Below are 27204 nucleotides of genomic sequence, written 5' to 3' on the forward strand. Positions count from 1 at the left end.
AGCAGCTCTGAAAGCATTAACTGACTTAAAAACCACCTTACAGAATGTATAGAAAGAATCAAGAGGCTGATGCTCCAGGGAAGGCAGTAAAATTTCACCATTAAAAAAGGGTTCTGATAAACATATAGTTTTCCAGAGACATCAAAGCACAGTGCAGCTGTTAGTACGTCAAAGAAGTATTGTGTTCCCTCCAACAATTCACTGGTGTCAGCTTGTGTTTGGTGTTATTGACATTAGAATAAGCAAATGCACTGGCCTAACAGTGACTCTAGGCTCTTTTTGTTTCAGTTGCTGATGGTGGTATCGGCGTCTGCATGTTTTTATGTACAGTAGGTAACCCCCCCACTCATCTATCAAAGGCCATTTCATTGTAGGATATAAAGGGCTCCTCCCCAGCAGGGCAGCCAACATCCACTTCAGTTGTCTGAGAAATGCCTGAACTTTTGTGTCCTCTCACAGGAATTCTAGGGTATGCCTTGGCTATTTCTCTGACGTCTGGTTTTGATAAGTGATTTTCAGAGCCTACTATCTCCTAGGAATTCTGCAGGAAGAGACTGGGTGAGGTCATTCAGCTTTTCACTAAGTTTCCTTTCTCTGTTTTTGGCTGTTCTAGTGAACATGACCCTCTAGCACTCAGGAATATTTCTGTTCCCTTAGGAACTATCGACCTCTTGCTGGTTTTATCTCTGCACACACAAAAGCTCCATGTCGCTGGAAGGGGAAACAAGGTTGACATTAACCAGGGGAACATAAGCAGCTCGTAGATGCAGCTGTGAGCTGAGTTCATTTATTAGCTCAAGTGCTGGCAAAGCTTACACTTGTTTCTCGGCCTCTCTACTGGCCATTGGCCTAGGTCCGAATAGCTGAAGGCAACGGAATAATAGCTGGTTTGTCAGCCCATTTTATTCATGAAATGGGACACGGCAGGAATGCTTGGAAAGAAGCAACAAGTGAAAGAAAATGCATCTTATTTTCTCTAGTTCACAACTACTCTGCCTCAGAGAGTGTGTGACTTGCATACGGCTCTTCTATACGAGACTATTCATATCAGATTTCATTTCTTGCTGCATGGGTTGCTATGGATACAGTTCTGAACTGCTGCTTTTGTAGGCCAGGAGATTTATGAGCGCATCCTGAATGATTTTGCTCATCAGGGTCACGAGATTTTTATTTATTTATTTTTAAATAAACAGAAGTGGAAACAAACATACCCTGCATTTCTCAAAATATTTTTCGCAACCAAATCCTGTATTTTGGGTCTTCTTGAAGTCTATCAGAGTCTGTGGATCAGTCCCCTATTTATACTAAGTTACTGATCTATAAGAAATACATAACCATACAAACTCCTAAGAGCCAAGGCCTGGCAAAAGTTAAGGGTCTGTATCAAAACAGACCCTTATGCATTAGCCCTTGTTCTAATCTTACTCATTCCAGCTTTTTCACACGCAAAGACAGTTGGGTTCAGTGAAGTCACAGCATAAACAGACTCTTTAGAAATCCAAATCATGTGATTTATGATTAGGTTATTGTTTATCAAAACTACAGGAAGCCTGGGTGCTACAATATGCACCAATACAAAATGGAGCACGTACAAGTAATACAAAAGAACATATCATTAATATTAACTGCTAGCAATTCTAAATCATCTGACAACAAATCTTCATATTAAACAGGCAGTTGGAAGTTCTGGGATAAACATACTCGTCACCTTCCTGGATGCTATTAATCACACAGAATGCACATTGTCTTACCTTTCCTCGGATGGGTTCATTAGCAGAGTCTCTGGCGTTGTGCCGATGGCGAAAGGAGGTCTGTTCCTGTAAAATCTCTGGAAGACCTTTGGATGCTCTAGGAGTTGCAAATGGAGCTGAAAAATATAATATTGTTAGGGAGCACTTGTACTACATGATCCAAGGTAGCCCACACAAACACGCTATGTGCTGCACAGAAGACCCGTGATAGCTGCTTTTCTTGAACTGCTCAAAGTTACCTTGCCAGACAAGTGAAACCACAACATTCACCACAAGGGGAAGTGGGCCCTATGAGTTGGATACTCAGCTCTGCTTGCAGATGTCACGGCAACGCAAGGTTTTGTTGAGGGACAGCATTGCTGAAATGGCTTCCGAGCAGTGGTTTTACTGGGGTCAGGATGAAGGCCAGACTGGCAGATTTTGGAAAAGCATTTCAGTGTGATCACTTTTAAAGTGCAGGACAGAAAAGGCCTGTCAGATCACTTGGCAGGTGCATGAATATTTCTTACAGTATCTTTCTTCTTGTTTTCCCAGGGACATTTTACCTCTTCACATTATCCCTCCCCTCTGCAGGACAGTTTAGAAACTGCACCATCAATGATTCAGCACCAGTTGCCACTACACCTTTATCAGCAGTCTTCCAGGCAATTTTCCATCTATTAACACAACAGTATTACCCTCTAAATGAACATGAATAATTTCCACTGTTAATATTTAATGAAACACAGACTGACCCATTACACTGAACCATGACACATCCAGGCACAAGAGGAAGAAAATGAATGTCAAGCACAATTTAAATACTCTGTATCAAATTCTCCAAAATGACGAGCAATTTTGAATTTTCAGCTTGAGACATGGCATAAGACCAGATCCACTGGTGGACAAGTGCTCAAAGCTTTCTGAAAAGCAGGGCTGCTTAAAGCGTTTCAAGTGGGTCAGGCTGTCTCACTAATCACTGTTGAAATGTAGGCCACTGCACTTCCATTTGCACAGTGGTAGCACAGCTAAGTTGTCAGTCACTAGGACACAAAAACCTCAAAAAAAAACCCTGAACGTGGGAACAGAGCTGGAATAGAGTAAATTTACAGTTGGCATCCCTATGATACAACTAGCAGCACATGGACAGATGCTGACTTATTGCTATGCCGTTGCTGGACCAAGACCTGTATCTGCTGCAAGATCCTATTCTTGTTGAAAAATATTTATGACAATAGCAATAGTCCATTAATATGTTGAGAGTTATCTATTATTAACTAGGTAACTAGATAATTATTAACTTCAAAACAGCACCTTTTCTCAAAAAACACATAAAAGAGTCATAATTGGCCTACATCAAGCTCTCTGCTGCTACAGCCAGACTGCTCCTAGTAACTGAACCAGCTAATTTAAGGACATTTATTTTGGTAACGTGCACCATCATACAGAAATAGTGGTCCATGGGCCCCATACAGCAGCAAAGGCCAGATCAGGTATGTAAGTCTAAGCCTGATAACCTAAAGTCCTTTGTTAGAGTAATAGCAGAGGAAAAAAGATACGCCACTGAGAAGATAGGGAAACAGAGGTCAACAGTATGAGTTCCTCAAGGTCAACATAAGTGACAGCCTGCGCTTAAGTGCTTGTTTGCCAGGCATAGCAGGCTAAGAGGGAATGCCTATGCAGACCACTAAGCGAAACGAATCTCCCAGTCTTTTCACAAACTGGTCACCTCAGTGAGGTTGTAATTAACATGGAGCGGCTCGCTAATTAGCATATGGCTAGTATTGAGAAATATACTGAAGACCGTTAATATGCTAGAAGTGGTTAGTTAATACTAACATGATTCTGAAGATAGAGCAAATCTATATTCAAGTACACCGCTAGCAGTTTTGGGCCACTCATCTTCTACTCAGCAATTCTAGAGCGATCCTGGGCAATGATACGCAAAAGCTCACACCTTGGTTGCACTAACTACAGAAGGGGAATAGTAATACTTGCTTACAGTCTGCAAGTACAAATATAACTTTTGAATTTCCTACAAAAGTACACACACATATAGATTTGTAGCTGTTCATGGAGCCCTACAAACTCAAAGCATGCCTGGAGCTAGCTACAACTTTCTGTGCAGGAGCGATAGACATTTAGAAACAATACTCCTTTATTTGTACAGAAAAGGAAGTGTTTATTTTGGTAGAACTATAAATTGCCTATCTGATTCCTGATGACAGTGTTTAATAACTGAATCTAGATATGCAATTGAGGAAGACCTTATCAGTGAAAAATTAAATTAGATGGAAATTCTAGTTCCCAATCTTCATATTGGAATACAGAGGTAAGTACATTCTTATCAACCACGGTAGTAGCTGTGTGTACAACACTGGTATCAGACTCTGCTTTTGCTGCAAGGAAAATGCCATTCTTTAGAGACAAGGTAGAATCTGAATTGCTCAAAACCACCTGTGAATAATGCCATTGTTGAAATTTTGAGTGTGCATGTGGTTCACATAAAAGTAGTGAGGATTTTTTCCTCAGTATCTGAACACCTGCACAGAAGATCAAAACTATTTTCTTACTCAAAGTAAGTTTTGTTAGCTTTTGAATACGTTATCTATCCTAACACATTTCAGCGCATTAGTTTTGCAAATTAATCTTCTATAAAAAGACATTAGTTCATTTCTCTCAGTAGCATTTTAGGCATCAGAAGTCTACTCCTAATATATTATGTAAATATTCCAGTAGAGAACCTTAATAAGTTAATATTTCCAATAAATAACTAAAACACCCATGCACATGAGACTGAAAAGAAGAAAAACAAATTCAGCGCTCTGCTTTCCTTACACAACACTGCAAGTCATCTTAGGAAGAAACATGAATCCTTGTCTTTCAGCATTCTGACATTTCACTCCATGCACGTACAAGTCTTAACATGATGAGGATATAGGGGTGGTCAATACACATCCCTGGGACTCTCCAGTGATATCACTGTAAACATTTCTAGAGTTAAAATGCTGATCTAGTCATTTCCCTAAATTTAATGTGCGTGTTGGAGAGTGATTTGTCACGTTCGTTATTCTCAGCTAGAGGAATTAGCATTGCTGCAGCGATTTGAATGATTCTGCCCACTGTGTCTCACAGTTGCAAAGTTTTTTTGTCTGCAGAATTAAAAGCTTGACAGTTGCTCACAATTTAGGGAGTGAAAAAATGCATTTTTTAGAACACCATACTGAGATTATCCAAAAGGACTGGCCTGGCTGCAACACAGAAAGAAGTCCGCGTCTCTCTAAGAACCTGCCTGTGTGTTTTTCAAATGGAGTCACACGATACATATGCAACATCTACTGCAGGTTTTGTATTGCTGGTGCTGATGCTTCAGGAAGGATACAGTGATCCTCCATTGGCTGGATCATAATAAGCTGGTGAAGGGTCTGGAGAACAAGTCTGATGAGGAGCGGCTGAGGGAGCTGGGCTTGTTTAGCCTGGAGAAAAGGAGGCTCAGGGGAGACCTTATCACACTCTACAACCACCTGAAAGGAGGTTGTAGCGAGGTGGGCATCCGTCTCTTCTCCCAAGTAACAAGCAATAGGACAAGAGGAAACAGCCTGAAGTTGCAGCAGGGGAGGTTTAGATTGGATATTAGGAAAGATTTCTTCACAGAAAGGGTTGTCAAGCACTGGAACAGGCTGCCCAGGGAAGCAGTTGAGTCACCATCCCTGGAAGCGTTTAAAGATGTGTAGACATGGCGCTTAGGGACATAGTTTAGTGGTGGACTTGGCAGCGCTAGCTTAAGGGTTAGACTTGATGATCTTAAAGGTCTTTTTCAACCTAAACGATTCTATGATGAGGCAGCTTTGCTCCAGTGTTGGTGGTTCAGGGAAGTGTAGATAGCTAGGGAACTTGCAGAATATTTTAAAGTGGTGGCTTCTTCATATGTTAAAAAATACCCTCTTCCAGCAGCCTTTATCTTGTCACCTCCCTGGGGTATATAACTGTGCTTGATGCAGCAGAAGTCAGTAGGGTCTTGGCATGGAGGAATCTTATTGCTAAAGTTTGAAAATTATTTTAATCTGTTTGTGCAGCAATATACAACTACTTTGACACTTTACGAAAAAAACCCCAACAAAACAGATGGGTTCAGTAGGTCCAGGGCATCTCTAAAAATCTGTTCAAAGAGCCTGCATTCCAGCTGAGCAACTTAACAAAACTAGATCTAGCTGTTAAAATACCTCTAAGGAGTGGGGTTAAAAAGAGGGGGAATCCTTATAAGCCTCAGCAGGCAATAGCCCATGCAGTCAAGTCAGCACATAAACCAGCACCAGCTATCATTTTATTGGATTCCTTTGGTGGGGGCACTGAGCAGGAAGGAATTTTTATGCATATATGCATACACAGAAGAACTATTTTTTCATCTATGTAAAGTCAAAACATACTGGAACCATAAATTACATCCTGGATAAGCGTTCAGAGTTTATATCCTTTTAAGGAATACAGCCTAAAGTTAGCACCCCACTTCCAAGGTATAATCTTCCATCACTGTTAGATTCTGCTGCCTGATCGCAGCCAGACAACTGGCTCAACACCAAGATCACAAATATGCCAACATATGGAAACAATTGCTTTCCTTTTGATTGGAAATGACATATTCTGGGTGTGTGCACAACATCCCCCATCGATCATCCAAAATGGTTCATTATTTGGACTTAAACTTATTATCCAATAGAAGATCCCTAGAGCCTTGTGTGAAGGATAGGAAAGATATTTACACATCCCAGAAAGCAAAAGAGCCTCTACATGGTGATAGCTTGTCTGAGCCACACCACGTCCTGACTGAGCTTGATTCCTTCTCTGTACAAGGTTGTGTTTCACGCACCAGCATTGACGTTGCTCAGCTTAATGCAAAAGCAGCTAAATCTTGAAATTATACTTGCATAGTAAGGCTGTGCCGGCTGCTCATCACCCCTGGAACTCCAGAAAATCTCCGCACATTGGCAGTCTCAGCAAGAGAAGTGAGGAGAAAGGTTTAACAGTGAATATTTGACCATAGATTACATGCTTTGACACCAGTAACAGCCTATCTGTCTTAATGAAGTTGCAATGGCAGAAGGCCTGCAACACAAGGAAAAAATCAAGAGGATTTTTGTTGAACCCACATGGCTGATCTGGAGATAGAGAAATCAGGAAGGCAAATTCCTGCTGAGAATGCAAGGAAAGTCTGGTTCAAACAGTTTTATGGTCTCATACAGCAAAGAATAGTGAAGGGAAACAAAGGCAAATAACTTCCTAAAGAACTGCCAGTATAAGTCAAAAGACAGAAGAGGTCTGTTTTTTAAAATCAGTAAATACTAGTGATGGTGGTACTTTTAGATGTATTTTTGGAGTTACTCTGGGCAGAGGCCTTATGCGTCCCAGGAACAGGCCCACAAACTGAAAATGAACTTGTAGCACAATGGAGGTGAATGTATATTTTTTCATTGCTTTCAATAAAGCCAGGGGTTCATGTGAATGACGCCTACTAGCGATAGGACCAACTATTTCATGGTAATGTGAATTCTGAAATTGGTTCTCTATGGATTATAGAGAGAGGCTTTCACATGGAGGAAAAGTAGGCAGAAGCACATCCAGCTGTAACATACAGCAGACAGAAGCCATCAATGGGGCTTTTTGGCAAGAGGAAGACTATTATGATGATTATGGGCAATCAAGAGAAATAGACTCAATTCCCACCTCTGCATGGCTTTCCTGCAAGAACAAACACAAGTCTCTCAAAGGCAGATTTTCAAATGTATTTAGGCACTTGAAGACGCAGATGAGCGCCAGGTAGGATTTACAAATGCATCTACGCAAGCTAGATGTTTATCAGCACCTGTTCATGTCCTTTGAGTCCCCTATCTGCAGGAAGATTACAGATGTCATCTATTCAGATCACAGCCAAATTCTACCTTCAGTCGTATGCCCAACATTTCCATGTAAGTGAAAGAGAGGAGTGAGCTCATATCTAAGGATGGGACATAGCCCCAAGTAGAATAGGAAAAAGGATTTGCTGCATGACAAAAATAGGCCGAGTGCCTTGTCACATCTGACAAATGCCTCAGATGGCATAGCACAGATTTGTAGTGGTGCTATTAAAATAGATTATATTTCCACTGAATAAACTGATTTCTTGTCACAGGTAGGTTGGGAGCCACTTATTCACTGGCAGTGAAAATGGGTCTCAACATCACTGGGTATCAGGGAACTAACCCTTATACTGTTTTAAGAATTCATTCCTAATGCATCCCCTCGCTGCCAGTTGTTGATGAGCTCTTCCAGGCTGGATGCAGCAGACCATAGAGCTCCTCATGCACGCTTACAAGAGCTGCCCAAATGCAAAGGAGAGAAAAAAAAATTCCAGTCATTTAGAGCATAGGTTGCAAAGTCAGGCCCTTTCTTGCTAAAAGCAGGGTGTGATGATCTGCCTGGGTTTGGATGTTTTCAATCATATAAAATAGAAGTAGGTCAGACCCTCACCTAATATACATTCATAAAGTCAATGGCCCCTGTTGCAGACAAGGATTAGGTAGTAGCTCTGATCCACTGCTGCTGCCTGCTAACTAGTAGTTAATTTGCATTCCTTTACAGTCTTTCTGCATTTACCTTTTGTAAACAGAAAGGCCATATTAACAAACAACACTCCAGGAACTGTGTTTTAGTTGTGAATATTAACTGTGATGAGTCACACAAAACCCACAAGACCGCTGATGAGAAACCAGCTTGCTTTTCCTGTAATAAAAGCTGACCGCCCAGATGAAAAGACCACAGCCTCTAACTCATTTTGGTTTGAAAAACCAGAAGTAGGCAATTATGTTTTCCAGCAGATACTGCTCTGGCATGGGAGAAATATTTGTTGATATGACTCTAGCTGGCAGACAGGCAGTTGTTGGGTGTGTACCACAGAAAGAATACTTTCATTTTTTGGCATGGTATAGCATTGCTGAAATACCAAAGACCATGGCTAATTAAGTAGAGTGATGGAACAGAATGATTTGATGATAAGATTTAATTGGTATGAACATTCTCATAGACTAGTTATTGTATCTGTCTGGGAGGGCCAGACATTCAGCTGTATTAAGCATTGCTCAACTGTAGCTGAGGGGGTAATAGGGCACAAGGGTGCCCTTTACTCGCTCTTGGTCCTGGGACTGCTCAGCAGTCAGGTCTCAGGGGCAATTTAAAGCAGATTGTACCAGTCTTCTGTGGCCCCAGTCTGCTGTCACAGTAGCTGAAAATCACCAGGATCAGTCACAACCCCTTGCCCCTGCCATGTCCCCACGCTGACTGTTGGGGAATGGAGCTACATGGGAGCTACTACAGCAAACGCGCACTGCCCAGAGACCATGCCATGGAGAGCAGGACTGCTCAAGCTGCTTCACACCAATAGATGGAGCACAGACCGGGATCCAACCATTAACTGTGTAAACGCTGTTACTTTCAGTTGATTATTTTGATTCTTTCATAATGAAGCTGATTATCTTAACTTCCTCAATGGGAAGCAGTGCTTGGATAAGCCACTTGGCACTTAATAGAACGATACTTGTTCCGCAGCTTGGCTAACACAATGAAACAGGTTCCTCCCAATATTCTCTATCTGTATTTCCATGGAAGCTTTCCACAAGTCTCCCATTTGAGGCTCCAGCACTACCAGTTTAGTACAGTCTGCAGTCTCCAAGGATACAAACAAAATCCATTTAAGGGCTCCCCCAAGGCCAAAATTCACTGACCAAAGCCATGGAGCAATGACCAGGGTCATATTAGGACCAGTGAACCTTGCATTTCAGAGCATTCTCCTTCCTTGGACATGGATGGATGATCGTAGCATTCTGTTACAGGCCACTTCCGTCTGCCTTGACACATGGCCAACATCAAACAGGCAGAAGAGCCAAGATCCTTCCTAGAAGAGCCCAGAAAATTTCTGCCACAAGGGTACATATTATTTGTGTTCAGCACATGTTTAGGTCACCAAGTCGGGCAACATGACACACAGAAGGGTGTCACAGGCTTCAGGATCCTTTGGGTAAAGGTAGACATAACCACCACACTCAAAAGTCATTCTAAATTTCACCAGTCATCTCTGCAAAAAGCTCTAACTTTTGCTGCAGAAAGAATGAGAAAACTGAAAGTAATTCCCTAATGATCTCTTTCACCCTCCTCCTCAGTGTTTAGCAAAAGATGTCATAGTTCCAAATGTAGCTTTTTATTTTCCACTATAAAAGCTTAGCTATACACGGTAAATCTTAAAACATAGTTTCATAACTCGCTCGCATTTGGCTATGGATTCAATGCAAAATGGTCTACTCAATTACAAAACTTGCAGCAGTTAGGTTATAACAACAGCCATTTGATCTCTTAACACAAAGTGATCCTGTATATACCAAAAACTATACAGATGAGTTAACTATTGTCTCTGGCTTTCACTCCTACATGCTAACGCTTGGATACAGACCCCCTGAAGAGTCAAGAGTACCGATTTGCTGAAAGATTTGTGCCTATCTGTATTATGACTTTTTTATTATGTTCTTCTCCTCCACTAGCAGAGAAAAAGAGCCAACAACTGCCATTCTCTTTCCCCTCCCACCCTGGAGGAAAGAAAGCCAGCACATACTAGTTCTTGCTGTAATGTAAAAACCCCTATTTTCTTCGAATGCCATTGTCCTCCCTTTGCTGCCAGAGACCTTGGGATCTCCAAAATCTGCCTCTCCAGATTCTCTCTCCAGACCTGAAAATCTAAGCTTCCTATCAGCCCACAGAAACCGAATCTCAGAGCATCATAGTAGTAGCATTATACTTATTTCAAGTGTATCAGGCTCTGATAGTTGAGAAAATACATTGGGTTCTCAGACAGAGTATAGTCTGCTGTGTTCAAAGTGTTGTCTGGCCTTGTAATAGTAATTCATGTGACTTTTTTCATTGAAGACAATGCAGTTCAGCCATTACACACTGGTCTTCAAGACTGCTGTTACATACTTGCCACACTACTCTCTTAGAATATCATTTGGGGACAGCAGCAGTCTCTTGTGATCCTCCTGGCATAGTCAGTGAGGGTGTTGGCTCATCAACCAGTTGCCTCCTCAGAATAAATATGCATGGAATCAAGAAATGTAGCTGCTCTCCAGCAAATTCTTCTTATAAAAATAAGTGATGAAAATCACAGTAGCAGCAGTTTGAGTTGACTTGCTGATAATACAGTGCTACCAGGCACATAAAGGGACACATTGAACCAGTACTGCTTTTCCAGCCAGTCAGCTCAGCTGTTATAGACATGCTTTTGGATGAGGCTTTCCCCCTCACATAAGTCTGATTTTACAGAAGACTTAGATCCCCAAATGCCCTACTTGCAGAGAATAAAACGCCAGTCATTACGCTGACAAAACACTAGCAAGAGAGAGCGCCTGTCTGAACAGTTTTTTAAAAATTGGTCTAGACTTGCTCTCATTAATTTGCTTTAGAGATGGCTGGGGAAATGGACAAGAGAATGTATTCTGCCTGCCTTGAGCCCTAGTGAGACAGCCCTTCACTAGCACTGTGTTAGTCTGTGCTGCAGAAAGTGCAGTGCAGCAGCTAGAAGCAAGCACTCGGGTAGGAGGACATTCAGCCAGCTAAAGCGGCCGCTGCAAACAATTGTACTCTGACAGCAGAATTCAGTCAAGCTCTCTCAAAAATAGTTTCCAGTATCTATACATTAAGATTAGCTGAAGGAAGGTTCTTACAATCTTAGAGCCTCCAGATGTGTATTCTTTAAATAGAAGTATTTCCTCATGTGATAACTCAAAAAGGTTTGTTTTTCACATGCCAGAGGAACAGTTGTTACTAATACAGAGTTATTTAACAGTTTAACTCTGCTAACACAGGCATTCGGTTTTTATAGCTCCTTACTCAGGATGGCGGACAGTCAGAAGGAAACACCTCAAGTGGTATCAGTAGGGTAATTCTTAACACATACTGTTATAAGGAGACAAAAATCTTATCTGCAGACAGGTGCTCTCCGTGAAGAGTAGTTTGAAAAATGTACGTTATTTGCTATTTCTGAATATAGACAAAAAAATACAACTTACAGATCTGTTGGCAGATAGCAACTATTTGATAGTGTACACAGTGCAATCCAGTCAGGTAACATTATCTAACACTAGAGAAAAACTTTGAGGGTTCTCACCTATTCCACATGAAGGCCACTGCTGACTGAACTCAGCTGGCAAAACCAACTCAGACTGGTTTCTGAAGATCAGTTCTTTGGGTGCTCTGTAATTCAGTGGAGTATAATGATACATGTGGGACAACTCAGCTGGCCACCAATGATGCTTTAAAGTCAGAAGAAAGAAGATCAAATTCCACATACACAGCTGAACACAAAGCTGTTATTACAGTGTTTCTAAAGTGTCCCCTCAGCATGCTATCCACTACAATAAAACCCTGCCACTACTGCTAAGACCATTCTGACACCTAATAAGAGCCTTCTAAAGAAATAAATTCTGTGGCTACATGAAGTCCCAAACTCATTTTAAATTTTAATAATAGGTTGCTCTAAGGTTGATGGTCTTATTCAGATGTTTAGATTTTTTTTTATTATGGTTCTTTCATGCCACGTACACATCTACTACAATACTGAAAGAGGAAGTGCAAATTGTTTATGCCTGTATTGTCTTGGTGTCTTTTACTCCCATATAGTATATTGGCTTGTTTAGCAACCTTACATTGGAGGTAATTAATCTTGCATAATGTGGTTGGGGATTATTGCACCACTGGTGAAGATGAGCAGTGTTTACTTGGGAGAGATACAAAGTCTCTGTTGACAATTCTTGTGCATAGTTCTGGCACATCAATGTTAAATATTCTGTAAGTATTTGGGCCGAAAGAGAAAGCAGACAAGGAAGACATTTTTACACCAATACATGTACTCTACTCATTGATAATAGTTAAATACGTTTACACCAAGCAAATGAAAAAATGTATTGGTTAAGAAAGTCAGTAGACCCTAGATATTATTCACTGCTCTGAAACCAGAACAAGGTTTCAGTGCAGTTATTCTGCTATAATCTGGGTTTAAGTCTCAGCAAATGCCAAAAATTAGATTCTGTTTTCATTCACACTAATTTTGTTCCAGTTACTCCTGAGTCATACTAGAGAAATGAAGATCAGGTTGTACAAACAGTTGCAGTGAAAGTGTTAATTTCTCAGTTCTTCTAAATTAAGAATATGACTCATTCACATCTACTATTTATTCCTGAAGGCACAAAACTAATCCAAATTCCTGGACTGGATTGCCTATTTTTGAGATTTTTTTTTAAACATTGTTCAGTGGTTTATTCCTGATTTAATTCTGTGGGGTTTTTCTTCTTTGATCTGGCCACAGTGCCAGCTCTCTCAAGTGATAATGACTTGCTAACAGCCAATTTCAAAGGTTTTGACTATTCTTATCAGCTGCTTTGGACACTGATTAGCTGAGGTCTCTACTGCCTCATCAAATGCTGTTTTTCTGATTCTGCTTGCCAGCGGTTTCTTTCAACTTATCTTAGTAATCTTTCCCAGAATCCCTCAATCACCTCTCTGCAACTCTTCCCAGACATTCTGTTCTTAGTCTCCTACCCTTTTTTTTTTGTACCACCACATAATGACATCTCTGATCATACTATTGACACGTTAATAATATGCAGTTACCATTGTCTTTTCCATCTTTTCCTCTGTGGTCTATCATTTTGATCCAACCCTCCTTTTCAATAGATACCAATTAGAAGCAATTAAGTACTTAAGTTAGAAAAGGAAATAGTTCTTTATTACAAAACAGTCACCCAGCTAGTTCAGTCATTTCAAGGAAATAGCAAACTGTACTTTTATTACAGCGATAAACAGAATAAAACTGATACTGAAATACACAGTTAATGTTTAAAAAAAAAATGCTCTCCATCAAGACCCAACACTATTTTCTGATAAGAAGTCTTATGTATGCTGTAACTTGAAGTCATAGACAAGAAATCAACTTCACAGACCAACATGTCAGTTTCTCATCTCAGAATATTCAGCTGATAAAGAGCCAATAAAAATTCACACTGTTAAGTTTCCAACAGCACACTTTAATACTGAAACATCAAAGTTATCGTTAGCCTTATTGCTGTGCCTGGAGGATTGTCACATAAACAGGGCCCTGTGTCACCCAGTATGCAAATACACAGTGGAAAGCCAGTCTTTCACCTAAAAATCTAATCTAGCTCTCAAAGAAGTAGTTTCTTCTGTTGTCTTTAATGGAAGAGGGGGATCAGCTCTCTGAAAAGTTTCCAGTCTAGTTTTATTCTACATGCCAATTCTACTTACAAATAAACGTCTTTTACTAACAGGTTTTATTGGACTCGGCAAAAATCACAGCTTTTCCTTTAGTGACTTTGACATGTAGCTACAGCAGTGTGTGTTAATTAAGGGTTGCTTATCAGGCACTTTTGTTTATAAGTTAGCCATGCTTGTACATATTTACATTTACATATACAATATACATAAATTCTTTTAGGGCCTCAGGAACATAGTGTTGATAGGACATCCTGATCATTCAAACAAACCTGCTATTGCAGGCAACTCTGCCATACGATCCCTTTCATGTATTCGCTCATGTATAACTATCTTAGTAATTCAGGTTTTGCCCATTACTCCTACTCTCATTGTACCAGAGCCTCACTGCTCAAAGTCAAAAGCCACCTCATCTTCAGAGCGATCGATTTCTTGGGCCAATAAAGCCCCAGTCATTCTTATCTAAGTATAATCCTTTAACTAAAATTCGTTATTCTTTCTGCTGTGACCCCGAGTCCTTACCCCTATAACATAAGCAGAAATAGCAACGACGTTCTCTAATACTTCTGTTTCTTTTTGAAGGGGTTTAAAAAAAACACAGGTTCTCTGTCTCCTTTCCCAAATCTGGCTCTTCCATCCTATGATTATCGTACTCACCCCAACTGAACCTGCTCCAGTTCAATTTCTTGAACATCTTGTACACTCTCAACTGTCAGACTGCACACAGTACAATAGTATTAACACTTCTCTATCTCTTCTGGGAAGACCTCATACGGTGCTTCGTAGGACTGGACATTTCTATTACTGTCATCTTTCAGGTCATTCAGCTCCTTCTGTTCATCATCCTGACACTCTCTCCAAATTATGTCTCTTAAATAAGCACATTTTCACTTCTTCCCAATGTTAATATTCAACATACACACACGTATGTGTGCACACGAATCCAGGAAGACTGAATTTGATGAACTTTCCCATTATTGTCATACAATTCACTCTGTTCATCAGCTCTTTACCCATTTTCCAATCTTTGAACCAGGGCCCATCTTTTTTAGTTTTACTTGTATATTCTCATGTTACCCAGGAATTACTACATCAGTTGCTTGTAAATCAATGCTGATTTGTGCTACCATGTTTCTCCTGTCTAGAAAATCAGATATATTAACAAAATTGTTAGAAAGTCTAGGCTAACTGTTATTCTATTTTCCATTTGTTCTAGAGTCCCAAATGAAGTAATAATGAAATCTTGTCACTGGGTGAAATTATCTCATTAAGTGAGAAACTTGTAAGAACATTAGACACTGACCAGCATTATTTAGATATGGACTACAAGACAAATGACCTTTTTACTGGAATTCAGACATTTTCATATCAGGAATTCTACACTTCCATTTGAGGCACAAAACACTCTTTCTTGTGCATGTTTTGTCACTGCTGAGGGTAAGCCCTTGGATCCTAAATGCTCAGCATTCATCAACAATTTCTAAATCATCCATATTTCTCAGGCTGCTAAACCTTACACATTCCAACTTCTATACATCTTAAACATTATCTGATTTGATAAAAATGCGTATTCACATTCTTGTGATCTTACTCCTGGGAGTGTTTTTAGCTTTTTCATTTTTTTTGTTCATTTACAGTTTAACTGGAAACTGGATGAGGCAAAGCAGAGAGTTTGGAACTGTATTAGGTTAATTGTTATTATATAACAACCTGGATGTAATATAGGCATTACCTGTATTACCTTTGCAGGGAAAGAAAAGGGCCTAGAATAGGCTGACCTTTCTTTGGGTTTACAGTTAGTTGTTTGTCTATTGTTCTGCCTTTCCCCCATGAATTCTGGACACGCACGGAAGTGTCCATTAGAGGTCTGTGGCAACAGAAAACGTTATCATAATGGTGGCCATGCACTTTCACCAAATAGAAGCTTCTCCCTGCACGCAGTTACTAGATGCCTGATAGGACCCTGACATCCAGCTCACAGGCTAGAGAATTCAGTCCTACTTTGTTGACTCCCTTCTGCTCCATAGTAAATCACTGGGATTGCAGTGATGAATTCTGTGGAAGGCAGAGATGAAGTGGAAAAAGCCTGGCCAATAATCTTCTCATTAATCTTCCAGCAGATGTTTTTACTTTTCGACCTGATACTTATCTCCCTACCTGTCTGCTAAAGAAGAGTTTTATTATGAAGCATCTCATTTTACAGTTGTACATGAATACAAAAGACGACAAAAGAGATTAATGCCTTTATGCAAACTTTGAGCCCTCAGGGTCAGGGCAATCTGTTATATTCTCCCTCTTCAGGATCCTTCACTGGTCCCATATTGGAAAGTCCTGACTTAAGAGCATCTCCAGAGGAGCTGGTGTTCACCTGTAGACACTACTTGCCAGATCTGGGGATTTAACAGGCCCAAGTTCCCATTACAAAGTTAAATCCCCTCTCAAAATGCCAGCATTAGAAGTGGTAGGCAAGACCTCAGAAGGCCAGAACAGGATTATTCTACAAAATCTAGACTGACTTGAAGTCAATGAAATTCATCTACTATATGGCCCTGAATATTTTCAACTACACTTAGTATATATCATAGTAAAAAACTGAAAAAGGAATTCTTATACTTTCCAAGCAAAGACTTTCTTAGCCGAAGTTCCCAAATGTAGTTGATTAGTGTATAGTAATTAGCATTATTAACATTTATATTTCTGCCAGAAGAGGTGAGACCTGTGGTACTTAGAAAAACACATAAGAGGTCTAATGAAAACCTAATTTGTGGAAGAAATGAGGGAGGAAGGAGCTTAGCTTTTAATCCTGTAATGAGGGACTTGCTAATGAAAAAGAAATTCCTTTAGAAGGCTTTCCCAGGAAATACCTCACTTCGTAAGATTAATTTGTATAACGTCCCCATCTTTTGGATTTTGAAAGCTCTTTGAAACTCTGTTTATCCAGTGTGTGAGTAGCTAAATAGCAAAAGAGAAAAAAAAGAGAGAGGAAAAAAGTATAAAATAGCTCGTTTGACAGAGAAAGTCCCTTTGACAAAGATCTCTATAGGGGAAAAAAAAAGAGACACGCCAGTTACAGGCCCCAAAACAATGCTCTTTAATTTCAACCTCAGCTCCTAGTTGAGCAATAAGGTTTATGGAACAAATGTTTTCTCTTCTCTTCTGCTTCTTTTTCTGTTTCTGTTCAGGTTTTTTGTTTACAAACTGCCTAGCCTACCAGTGCCCACTTCCATGCCTGGAACCTACAAGTTCTTCCACAGTTCATGTAAGAAAAGCTACTGTATGTGACAGATACTTTCCTGTATCCTGACGCTTCTCCAAGACAGTCACAGCTTTTCAGAGACCTGTTGTAATACCCACAGCCCAAGGAGCAGAACACCCAGGTGAAGTCAGGATATGATTCTGTGGCCCAGCATGTGATACCACACCCAGACAGCCAAGCTCAAGTTCCAGAGCATTGCAGTGCCAATAGCCTAGACAATTTCCCTTGTTTCTCAAAAGGGCTAAATAATCACTTAGGGAGACACCACTTTGCAGAACTGCTTTGCGCATGCGCACATTCACACACAAAAACAACATACTCTGAAGACTCAAGCCTACTCCTGCCCATCCCTACACGTCTTCCATCCTAAGCTCCTGACTTTGGCAGCCCTCAGGTACCTGAATCGCTCTTTGCATTGCAAGTCACCCCTCTGAGAGCTAAGGACCTCTCCAGTAACAATGGGGAGTCCTGAACTGGGAAACGCTCAGGCTCTGGCAGAACTCCACCCCATAATAGCATTATACTGCTTCACTTTAGACCCAGGTCTGGTAGGTGGGAAATCTCACCAGTCCACTTTGCTCCTGAGGGCTTAAAGCTGGGACCCTGCACTGGCAAGAGCACTTAAAGCAGGTGGGGAGGTGCCCTCCTCTTGTGAAGCATGCAGATCTCCAGGGTATGGTGCCTGGAAAGACCCAGAGAGGGTTTGTGAGCAGAAGGCGATGGGGGATGAGCACTCTAAAGACAGGGAGTGCTGTCTATCCCCCCCAGCCTGGCTGTTAGCACACCGTTGCTAAGAGACCCCATCCAGGAAGCCTGAGGCAGCAAGACACAAACAGGACTAAGCCTGAGGGAGAAGAGGAGAGCATGGCGGCACCTGCACCAGCTCTGCTAACAAAGGCTTCAGCCCAGCCTGCTCCCCAGGCTGCCTTCTCCTCGCCTTCCCTCTCGCTCATACATGCAGCTAGTTCATATCCCTATTTCTTACCCTAGCCTGAAACACATCAGCCATTAGTACAGAACTGGAGATCAGCTCAGTATGGAGCACAAAGCAGCGGCTTCCTCTTTAGCTGCGAGGAAACATTTGCTGAACAGGGACTGTTCACGCAGACTGCCACAATTGCGGAGAGTGAAGGAACACACACTGATTGAGATAAACGCCCTTGATAAATTATGTTTCTCCCCCTTCAGCAGTTAGGGATGGAATCTAGGATAATACACATTTCTTGATCTAACACATGCTGAGCTGTTTGACCTCACCATTTTCAGTTTCTCATGCTGGTTAGCCACAATACTACTTTGGAAGGAAATCAGTGAGGTTACCTTCCTGCACTCTGCTCAACATCTCCATCACAATCTAGTTGATTCGACACTTCTCAAGCAGCACGTGAGTGCTCACGGCCTTGGAAAAGCAACTTATACAGAGTATTTATTCTATAATTCCAGTTTACATCAAAAGACACCTTGCTACTGTTTCAGCCCCAAGCAGAAATGAGTTAAAAAGGAAGAATATGACCTCCAGTGCAATGTTTCTACAGCCAGACCCAACTTCCAATTCCTTATCAGACATTTAACTGTGGCATGAACCACGACACACACCCCCCCCCAGTTTAAATTATGCTTGTGGAGGCTACTCCTCTTGCGACTGGACAACTGTAGTCAGCACTTCCTTCAGAACCCCCACTTAGTCCTGAGAAATAACTTATCTGAAAAGGAGGGAACAATAAGTTTAAGTTCAAGAGAAAAAGGGAATCTATCAACTTCATTAACACTTATCTACAGAAAGAAATATTTCCCTGGTAAATTTCCTCAGTATAGACAAGGCCACAAGTTCAAATTTTCCTGCCCGTTTCTTCCCCCAAACATATTTTAAAGAAAACATAAGCATACCCTAAGGGGTATTTAGGGTTTGGGTTGTTAAATTTACAGCTGGCATCTGAAGAAAGTGGCCCTTAATGTGTGACTGGAGTCACTTACCTGATCACAGGTGGATTTAAGTTCTCTTGATGACAGAATTGTCATCCCCCCTGCCCCCCTGCAGAATAACAAGTGTAATATTTATGTAAATGTAAGTGGGTGCACTGCAGAAATCAGCACTGCATATGAAGGCATGGAGAAAATTGTGTACTGTATCTATACCAAGAGTAAATAACTTTCTAAGCATGGTATCGTGTGGAAGGATTTAGTCATTGTGGTTTCCTGAAGAGAAGGCAGAATAGCAATGAGGTGGCACACTGGGCTTCCACTTGTTTGTTGTAAGCCAATTGCCTCTGAAAGGATTGCAGGATGTGTTCAGAGAGGGATTTAGTGGGGGCTTCAGGGAAGGAGCTAGAGGCAGTTAGGGAGGGATAACTAAGTTTCAGAACCCTAATAACACTTATTTATAGTAAAGTGGGTTGAAGAAGTAAGATTGGTTCATGTAATTTTGTTTTCTTGGATTAAACTTACTTGACACTGACCTTAAACTGATTGGTCATCTCTGAGATTCAATTTCCCTAAGCCTGTGCATACATGACTTGACTTTTTTTAATATCAAAGTTTTCTTCATAATGAAAGAGAAGAGCAATTTGAACAGATGAAAGCCCACTAGAAGCCTATAGAAAAAAAAAAGTCACAAGCTTTACAGAAAAGCTTTCAGATTTGAGGAAACTAGTTCTAATCAGTGACAGCTTCACTACTTTTGACTGGCTGTAAAGTCTGCCTCCTTCATTTGTAGCATTGCAAAATATGCTTGTTTGACTCACCCCTCAAAGAGTAGGCCAGTCCAGAGCTACCTTTTATCTTCCCATAGTTACAGTTGTGGTATATGTTTTGCCACGGTGATGCCCACATCAGCATTTTCCTTATGAACTGGTTATTTAACACACTTGCAATTTGCCATTACAATTTTGCCCTATTTGGAATGTATTCTCCAAAGCCTCCCCCTGCAAGAAATGCAGCACACACTGTGCCCTGAATGAGGGAGATCAGACATACTGACCCAAGCAAAGCTCCTTTGCCCTAGCATCTTCTTTCTTCAAGAATAATGTGAAGACAGAGACTATATTAAATACACCTAATGTAGGGAAGGATTGTTGAAGCAGAAGAGTATATTGGGATTGACAAGTGCAGCCCTAGCTCTACCTCTGGCTTCTATTTTTCTACTGGTGTGTTTATTTTATTAGGCTAGACAGGCACTTTCTCTTTTCTGCATGCCTGGGTAATGCAATCCCCAGTGGTGTTACGCTGTCAGGAAGTATCACCCCCAAATATCCAATGGAGTGTGGCTGTTGAGGCAGGACTTCTGAGAGAGACTGTAACTACAGCACAAGCAGGAACCTAAGCCATTAGTGATCAACATCAGCTAAAATGCACTAGCTAGAGGAGAGGAATGAGGAGGAGGGGAAATATAAGGCTGTTCCTGGGTTAGCATTATACAGGGAGCTGTATCAATGGTGAAAGCCTGAAATAAAATGGAACAGCAAATCCCAGAGGGACAGAGCAGAGCTACAAAGGTTTCTGGGAGTTAGTAGACTAAAACTCTAGCTGACCTCAGACTCAAGGGAACTATAAAAAAGACTGTCAAGAAGGGAGTGTCTTGGAATTAGCCATTAGGATACAACAACTCTAATCTGAAGCAACAAAAGACTGGAAAAAAAGAATGGAAGCAGCTCAGCATGGAAAGGTCTGTATATAGTCCTTACACATTATGCTGCAGCTACTGTCGCAATGCAGTTCAGCAACGTACTTCAGAAGACTCCTAGAACTGTTTAAGGTGTTTCAGATTTTTAAGTTGCTCCACTTGAAATTTTAGGTTGTCGCTATCATACATCCAAATATATAGGTCTTGGGTGGAGGAAAATGGTTACTAAGAAACAGAAGTCTGAAATTCCATCTTGGACTAAGAATAAACATCTCTGTCACAGACAGATGGATCACAGGCTCAGATGTTCAAAACGAGATGTTTGAGGAAAAATAAATTAGTGGGGAAGTGTGAAGCAGTAAATTGGTAGGATTTCTCTCACCAAGACGAGCATTATCTATAACAATTGTGATATACAGAAGCATAACCGAATAGTCCATGACCATTGAGCAGCTAGTATTGCATGTACTATCAAGACAAAAGATTACTGATGCTGCCACCCCTAGTATCAGTGTAAGAGGTTTGCTTCAAAAGATCCCTTAACCTATTTTTCTAATAGTTAGCAGGGAGATTTCTTTTTCTTTCTAAATGCTTGTTTCAATTGCATTAGTCTAGTGGTTGCTTCAGGTGACTTTTAAACAGGTTGTTCTCTTAAGTATTTTTCTTCTCATAGCTGCAGGTCTTTGATTTGTGGTTATTTTGTTTACTGTCTGAATTAAAGCATATTTTTAAAATTCAGAGGGTATTTTCCCTTGCTTCTCTTATTAGATGCATCAGTTTTTTGATGCTAAATAATGTACAGCTGACATCTTGTCTTTTTTTATTTCAGTGAATAGGAGCATCTAAGGTTAAGTCTGCCTCCTAGTTTCCAGAAGTTAATGCCTCCTACATTGCAGTAGTACCGGAGAGAAAAATCCATTTTTTCCTCTTCCACTTTGCAGTGATGGCAGCAAAGATAATACATTATTGCTGAGGTTCTTCAGAATTGATAATTCTGTAGCATTTTTAGCAGAATGGCCCTGGTTCTGCAAACTGTCTCCTTTAGACCACTTGAAAACCTTACCCTACGGGCTTGCTACAAAGCAAAACAACTATCCAGGCCTTTCCCCTAAGACCAAACACAAGTTGGATTTCTAAGGTGGTTTGCTTCAAGACAAGCCTGTATTGAGCATATCACATCTTGTTAATTATCACAGCCATGCCATATCCACTATAGCTTTTAGTGTCTCCATTTCCCCACAGACAGTTTTTTAAAAATGCAAATAAGTCCTGGCCATGGCTTTTAGAAAAAAGGAAAGAGGACATGAAAAATATCTCAGCTTTCCCATGTGATTCCATTCCCTACGCTTCATGACTACTATCTAAAAGTTAAAAAAGCATCCAGTGAGTGAAGAGTGCTACCCGGAGGTAAACAGCTGCTGGTCAGCGGAGCTGCCAGATAGAAAGCCCAGCAGCAAATCAGCTTCATGTTTTCCCGTTCTCACCAATTTCTTTCTAACAGGGTAAAGCAGATGGTATGTGCATGACTCAGGAAACTGGTTGGGGCTGGGGGGGCAGGGAGGGAAAGTACATCACCTAGAAACAGAAGGTGAAATCTCACACCTCTGGCATAAGAGGTTCATTAGGTGTAAAACAGAATTCTTCCCATTCTCATTAACCCAACACTATATTTGAAGATGTAATACTAAAGTGATTAACTAGCCTTTGCATCAGATGCTAAAATAGCTCCTAGTGTTCAGTTGTATCACAAACTGCCGGAAAGGTTAAGAGCAGTCACTGCAATCCACCCTGCACGTGTACATAAAACACTTGGCTGATTTATTTCAGTATTAGATAGTGTAAGAAAAATAAGCACTGCTGGCCTTATTCATTAGGATCTGCCCTTTTTGCCTGGCTGAAAACCTGTAAGCATTTCTCATAAGCAGAACCATCATCTCAGTATTTTCAGAACAATTAAGTTAGTTCATTCAGAACATGGGTATTTTAAAGGTACCTTGACTAAGCCAAAAACCTGCAGAAGTTGTGGCTATTTGTCCCTTTTTTTTTTTCCTTCCCAGAGTATTATAGAATTTCCCCTGAAAAGCGCAGCTCAGGAATACATTTCCTACCACCCAAAGAGTAAATTTGTATGGCTAGGTCAGAATAAAGTTGTTATTTCATACATGATAGTTTCTACAAATAATTGTGTGTAGGTCTGTAATACTCTGCTGACAAGAATCTCGGGAGCGAGTATTAACACCATAAAACCAAACTATTATTTATTCCACAGGACAAAGACTGGTCACATATAGAAGCTGGAAGCACACCCATGCACTGCCGGCTATTTAAACAGAGGTGACAGAAGCATCACCAGCCTGTCTTACACATACGGACTGACATACCCCTATATCTATTAAGTACAAATATACAATGGTTTGCTCAAGTTCCTGCATATGAAGGTACTATGCTCTATTCCTAACCTGCACCTTGGTGCTGAGGGAGCTTCACAATCCCAAAGTCTAAGAGTTACAAAGGTGTAAAGATCCCTTTTACAGCTGAAATGACTGAACAAACCTTTTAACCTTTCTGTACCTTAGTTTCCACATGTCTGGCAAATCACACTTCCTACCTTTGATAAAGCAGTTCCGTGACTGGAAGCTGAAAGGCACTAAGTATTCTTATTCATCTGGTGGTTCTAGGCAGGAAAGCTTTGGGAAAGCATTTATCACATTTATCACTGCATGCTTATCTGGATCCAGCAAACTTGAAGAGCTAAGTCTAGAAGAATTGAAAAATGCATTTTCAGTTTGAGAAACATCAGCTTCAGACTAGGTTAAATGTCATGATGTTACTGAAAGACCAAAAGTAGAAAATGGGTCCCTTCCATCAGCAGTGGCGAATTTCACAGTTCTGAATACTTTAAACAGTAGAATGTAAGAAATCAGGGGTTTAATGGACTTTGCTTCAGACAAAAGTGTTGTTACAAGTGTTAGTATTGTATCTTAGAAATAAGATAAAGCACAAACTCGTCAATCACTCTGCCTACAATTCAGTTAAAAGCAATAGAAATAGTTTCTTCCTTCTCACAGGCACATTACTGACTGCTAGATTATACTGTCTGCATAATGAATTTAAGTAATCAGCATTATGGTATTCAGGCTATGGCTTAACTGTGATAAACAGTGCCTAAATCCTATTCATCTTGGTATATCACTCATTCTTTGGAGTACACATTACTATTTAGTCATCATTTTGTTTTGAAAGTGTCAGCAAACTTAGATAACTGAACAGGTTTTTTCTCTCAGAGTTATATAGTGGGTCATTAATTAGTTTTAACTTGGTCTGCAAATTTTTTGTCTGCCTATTTCCTGACAGCAGACATGGTCATTTCTGATAAGAGATGTTACTGTTATAGCCCCTCCCTTATCTGGAGATACACGTCACAATTCATGTGTATTTTCCTACCTGGTACTAAGATTTGTCCCCCCAAGTGAACCAAGCTGCTCAGCAGTACACTAGTTGTACGGTTCAGCAGCATATGTCATAGAATTTTATGAGGCTAGTTGTTTTTAAACAGGGAAAAAAAATACTAAACATCAGCAACAGTTGTACAAGACTCACAGTGTCTCAAATGTCCCCAGCTGTGATCTGCCCAGAGCACCGAGATGCTGCCATCCAAACAGGTGATCTCTTAACAGTCAATATATTATTTTGACCTCTCTTTTCATGCTCCAAACATATCTCCTGAGCTTTTGCTCCTGAATGCCTTCTCAAGCTCAAGAACTCCTTCAAGATAGGACCTCTTCTGCTGAGACCCTCTTCCCCAGCTAGCCCTTTTCTGTTTATGCTGCTCACCAAGAACTAGTTTCCAGTGATGCCATTGACTGCAGCTCCAAATAAACAACTTCAGGTAAATTTCTTCATGTTGAGCTTTCTAAAAGTCCAGTTCCTGCACCCTTCCTGCTCTATTTACCATCCCTATGCCTCAGCTGGAATTGTATTGTTATTACTATTAATGCTTCCCAGGGTTGTATGTATCCACTTATCTCTGCTCCCACTCTGCAGAATAACTTTGTAACCGCAAATCGGTAATTACTTGTTTGCTCGGGATAGCACAGTATCTGGCATGTTTTCAAGTGGTGAACTTCATGCAAGAAAGTTCAGGCTTTTATAATGTTCCTGAAGCCACAGTGATACTTCTTTAAGTAGGAAAAAACAAAGCCAGCACCCAGAAAGTGACTTAGTGTCTTTATCTTATCTACCACTTCCCAAACACTGTCCCATTAATAATGCATTTCCTTGCTTGGGAGTGTTCCTCCAGTTGCATGACCAATTACTGTTCTCACTGAAGTCCATGGCGGCATTCCAATGGAACATAAATTAGTGCCTCCGAGGACAGAACTTGCATCTCTCCGTTGTTTATTTTCTTATCTCCCTGCCAAATACAAGTGAATGCCAGGTTACCTTTCAGCTAATGGAGAAACCTAGGGATTCTGGGTATACCTCTAATTCAGCCTGGTTTTGGTGTGCTATGCATATCAGATCCGGAAAATAATTGGTCTCAAAACACCTAAAAGGCATTGTCCCTTTTTTCTGGAATAGACACCAGTGCATGGTCATGATGGACAAAATTTACTTCTTGACACTGATCAAATGTCTGTGAATCAAAAACAAGGATTAAAGCCTTTAATGTTGCAAAACAAGTTTGTGTCTCTAGCTGGTCATGCACATCAGTAAGTTTCTACTGTGAAAAAGATCTTCAGAAAGTGTGGTATTGTGCTATTGTCCCCGTTCAGGAACAACTCAAATGCAGGAAGAAATGTTATCGACTGTCCTATTTCTAAAATAGAGGAATCACAGGCATTAGTTAACACCAAGAAGCTATTTGCACAGCTACAAAAGAGCCCGCACTGCCATTTCAAACAGCAGATCTCTTCTCTGATGGTATTGGGCCAAACTTCTCATACTCCTCCATTAATGCTGTTTAGAGTGTAATTCTTTGTGCCGCCACCTTCTGATATAAAGGCAATTACATTTCACAACTGATTTATGAAGTGATTCATCAGAAAAGATTTTCATATATTTATATTTGTACTTGTATTAACTTTTACCGTAAGATCACCTAATTGTGGAAGACAGTTAGTATCCTCTTAATTACTTAAACCATTCTTGAACTTTGACTAGTAAAACCTTTCAACCCATTCCTGCAGCCCTTTTAACCAAAAGGGAGGTTGCTCCTCCTTTGATCTTCCATTTCAGTATTTCGTATTCAGTTATGTCAGTATTAATATCAAATGAACTGGGACAAGCGTAGTTATTTTAAGTCTGTGCAATGTGTTTTGGTTTTGATGCAGAAATAACTTCTGACTCTTTTTAATACTAGAACTTATACCCACTACACAAGATACTGTGCGGAGCCTTGAAGAATGAACAATACTACAGAAATTCCAACTTACAGTATTGCCATGGTATACACAGACTTTTAAAAAAATTACAGCATACACCAATTTTTGCCCTCATCATCTTTCATTACAGCATTCCCTTCAAATTAGAGTACTTTTGGCATGTAGTAGTATGTAGCTATGCATTAATCAGTAAGCTCTCTTGACTAATCCAGTTCATTCTGTCTAGTAAGAGGATTCCAGCAGCAAACATGCATATAGTTTTCTAAGAAAGCAAGCCAAGAAAGGCAGCTCCAGAGGATATCAAGAAAATAAAGTGACAAATTGGTGTCACATAAGAGAATGTATGACAGGAGATACCATCATGCTTTTCTCTGTACGAAGGCTCAAGAGTGAGTAGGTATAGCAGAACATTCCTATTCTACATTACAACATTGTAAGTATTGAGAGTAAATAGCATAATACAAGATTACATCATTCCTGACGAGGCAGAACACTCATCCTGTTCACTCCTTAGGGAAGATATAATTTTTTTATTCTTTAATCAAATATAAACAAACCCATAGATTTTTGAAAGTGCCTGGCCGTTTAGGAGTTAAGCTCCAATTTTAATTAATGTCTGGTCTTAAGGTTTAATGATGTGAAATTTCTCAAATTACAGTAGAACACAAGTCAGGCACAATTTTCCTTCAAGAAAGTCAGCATTGTCCAGAATTCACAAATAACTTGGAAATAGTGCGAACAGACTTTCAGAAGTCTCAACCCCTTTTAGATAGGTGGAAACTATTTCCACTTATAGCAAGAATGGAGCTGGCCTACACATCATTCATTCTTGCTGCATTGCATTTTTAAAACAATAAGTCAAAATAAAATTAAAGTATATCTACAGTTATAACTGAGTGATATTAGTATGTG

At 40.4% G+C, this 27204-nt stretch overlaps 1 protein-coding gene across 1 annotated transcript; it reads right to left on the minus strand.

Moving 5' to 3' along the window:
- Window positions 1-346: 346 nt before the first annotated feature.
- CIMIP6 (ciliary microtubule inner protein 6) lies at window positions 347-21348 on the minus strand. Its single transcript, XM_076335354.1, is given in 4 exon segments — window positions 347-675; window positions 678-711; window positions 1752-1867; window positions 21291-21348. Coding segments are annotated over 4 exon segments (537 nt in total).
- Between the last annotated feature and the right edge of the window lie 5856 nt (window positions 21349-27204).

The sequence above is a fragment of the Aptenodytes patagonicus genome, chromosome 3 (assembly GCF_965638725.1).
Source record: "Aptenodytes patagonicus chromosome 3, bAptPat1.pri.cur, whole genome shotgun sequence".
Lineage (NCBI taxonomy): Eukaryota > Metazoa > Chordata > Aves > Sphenisciformes > Spheniscidae > Aptenodytes > Aptenodytes patagonicus.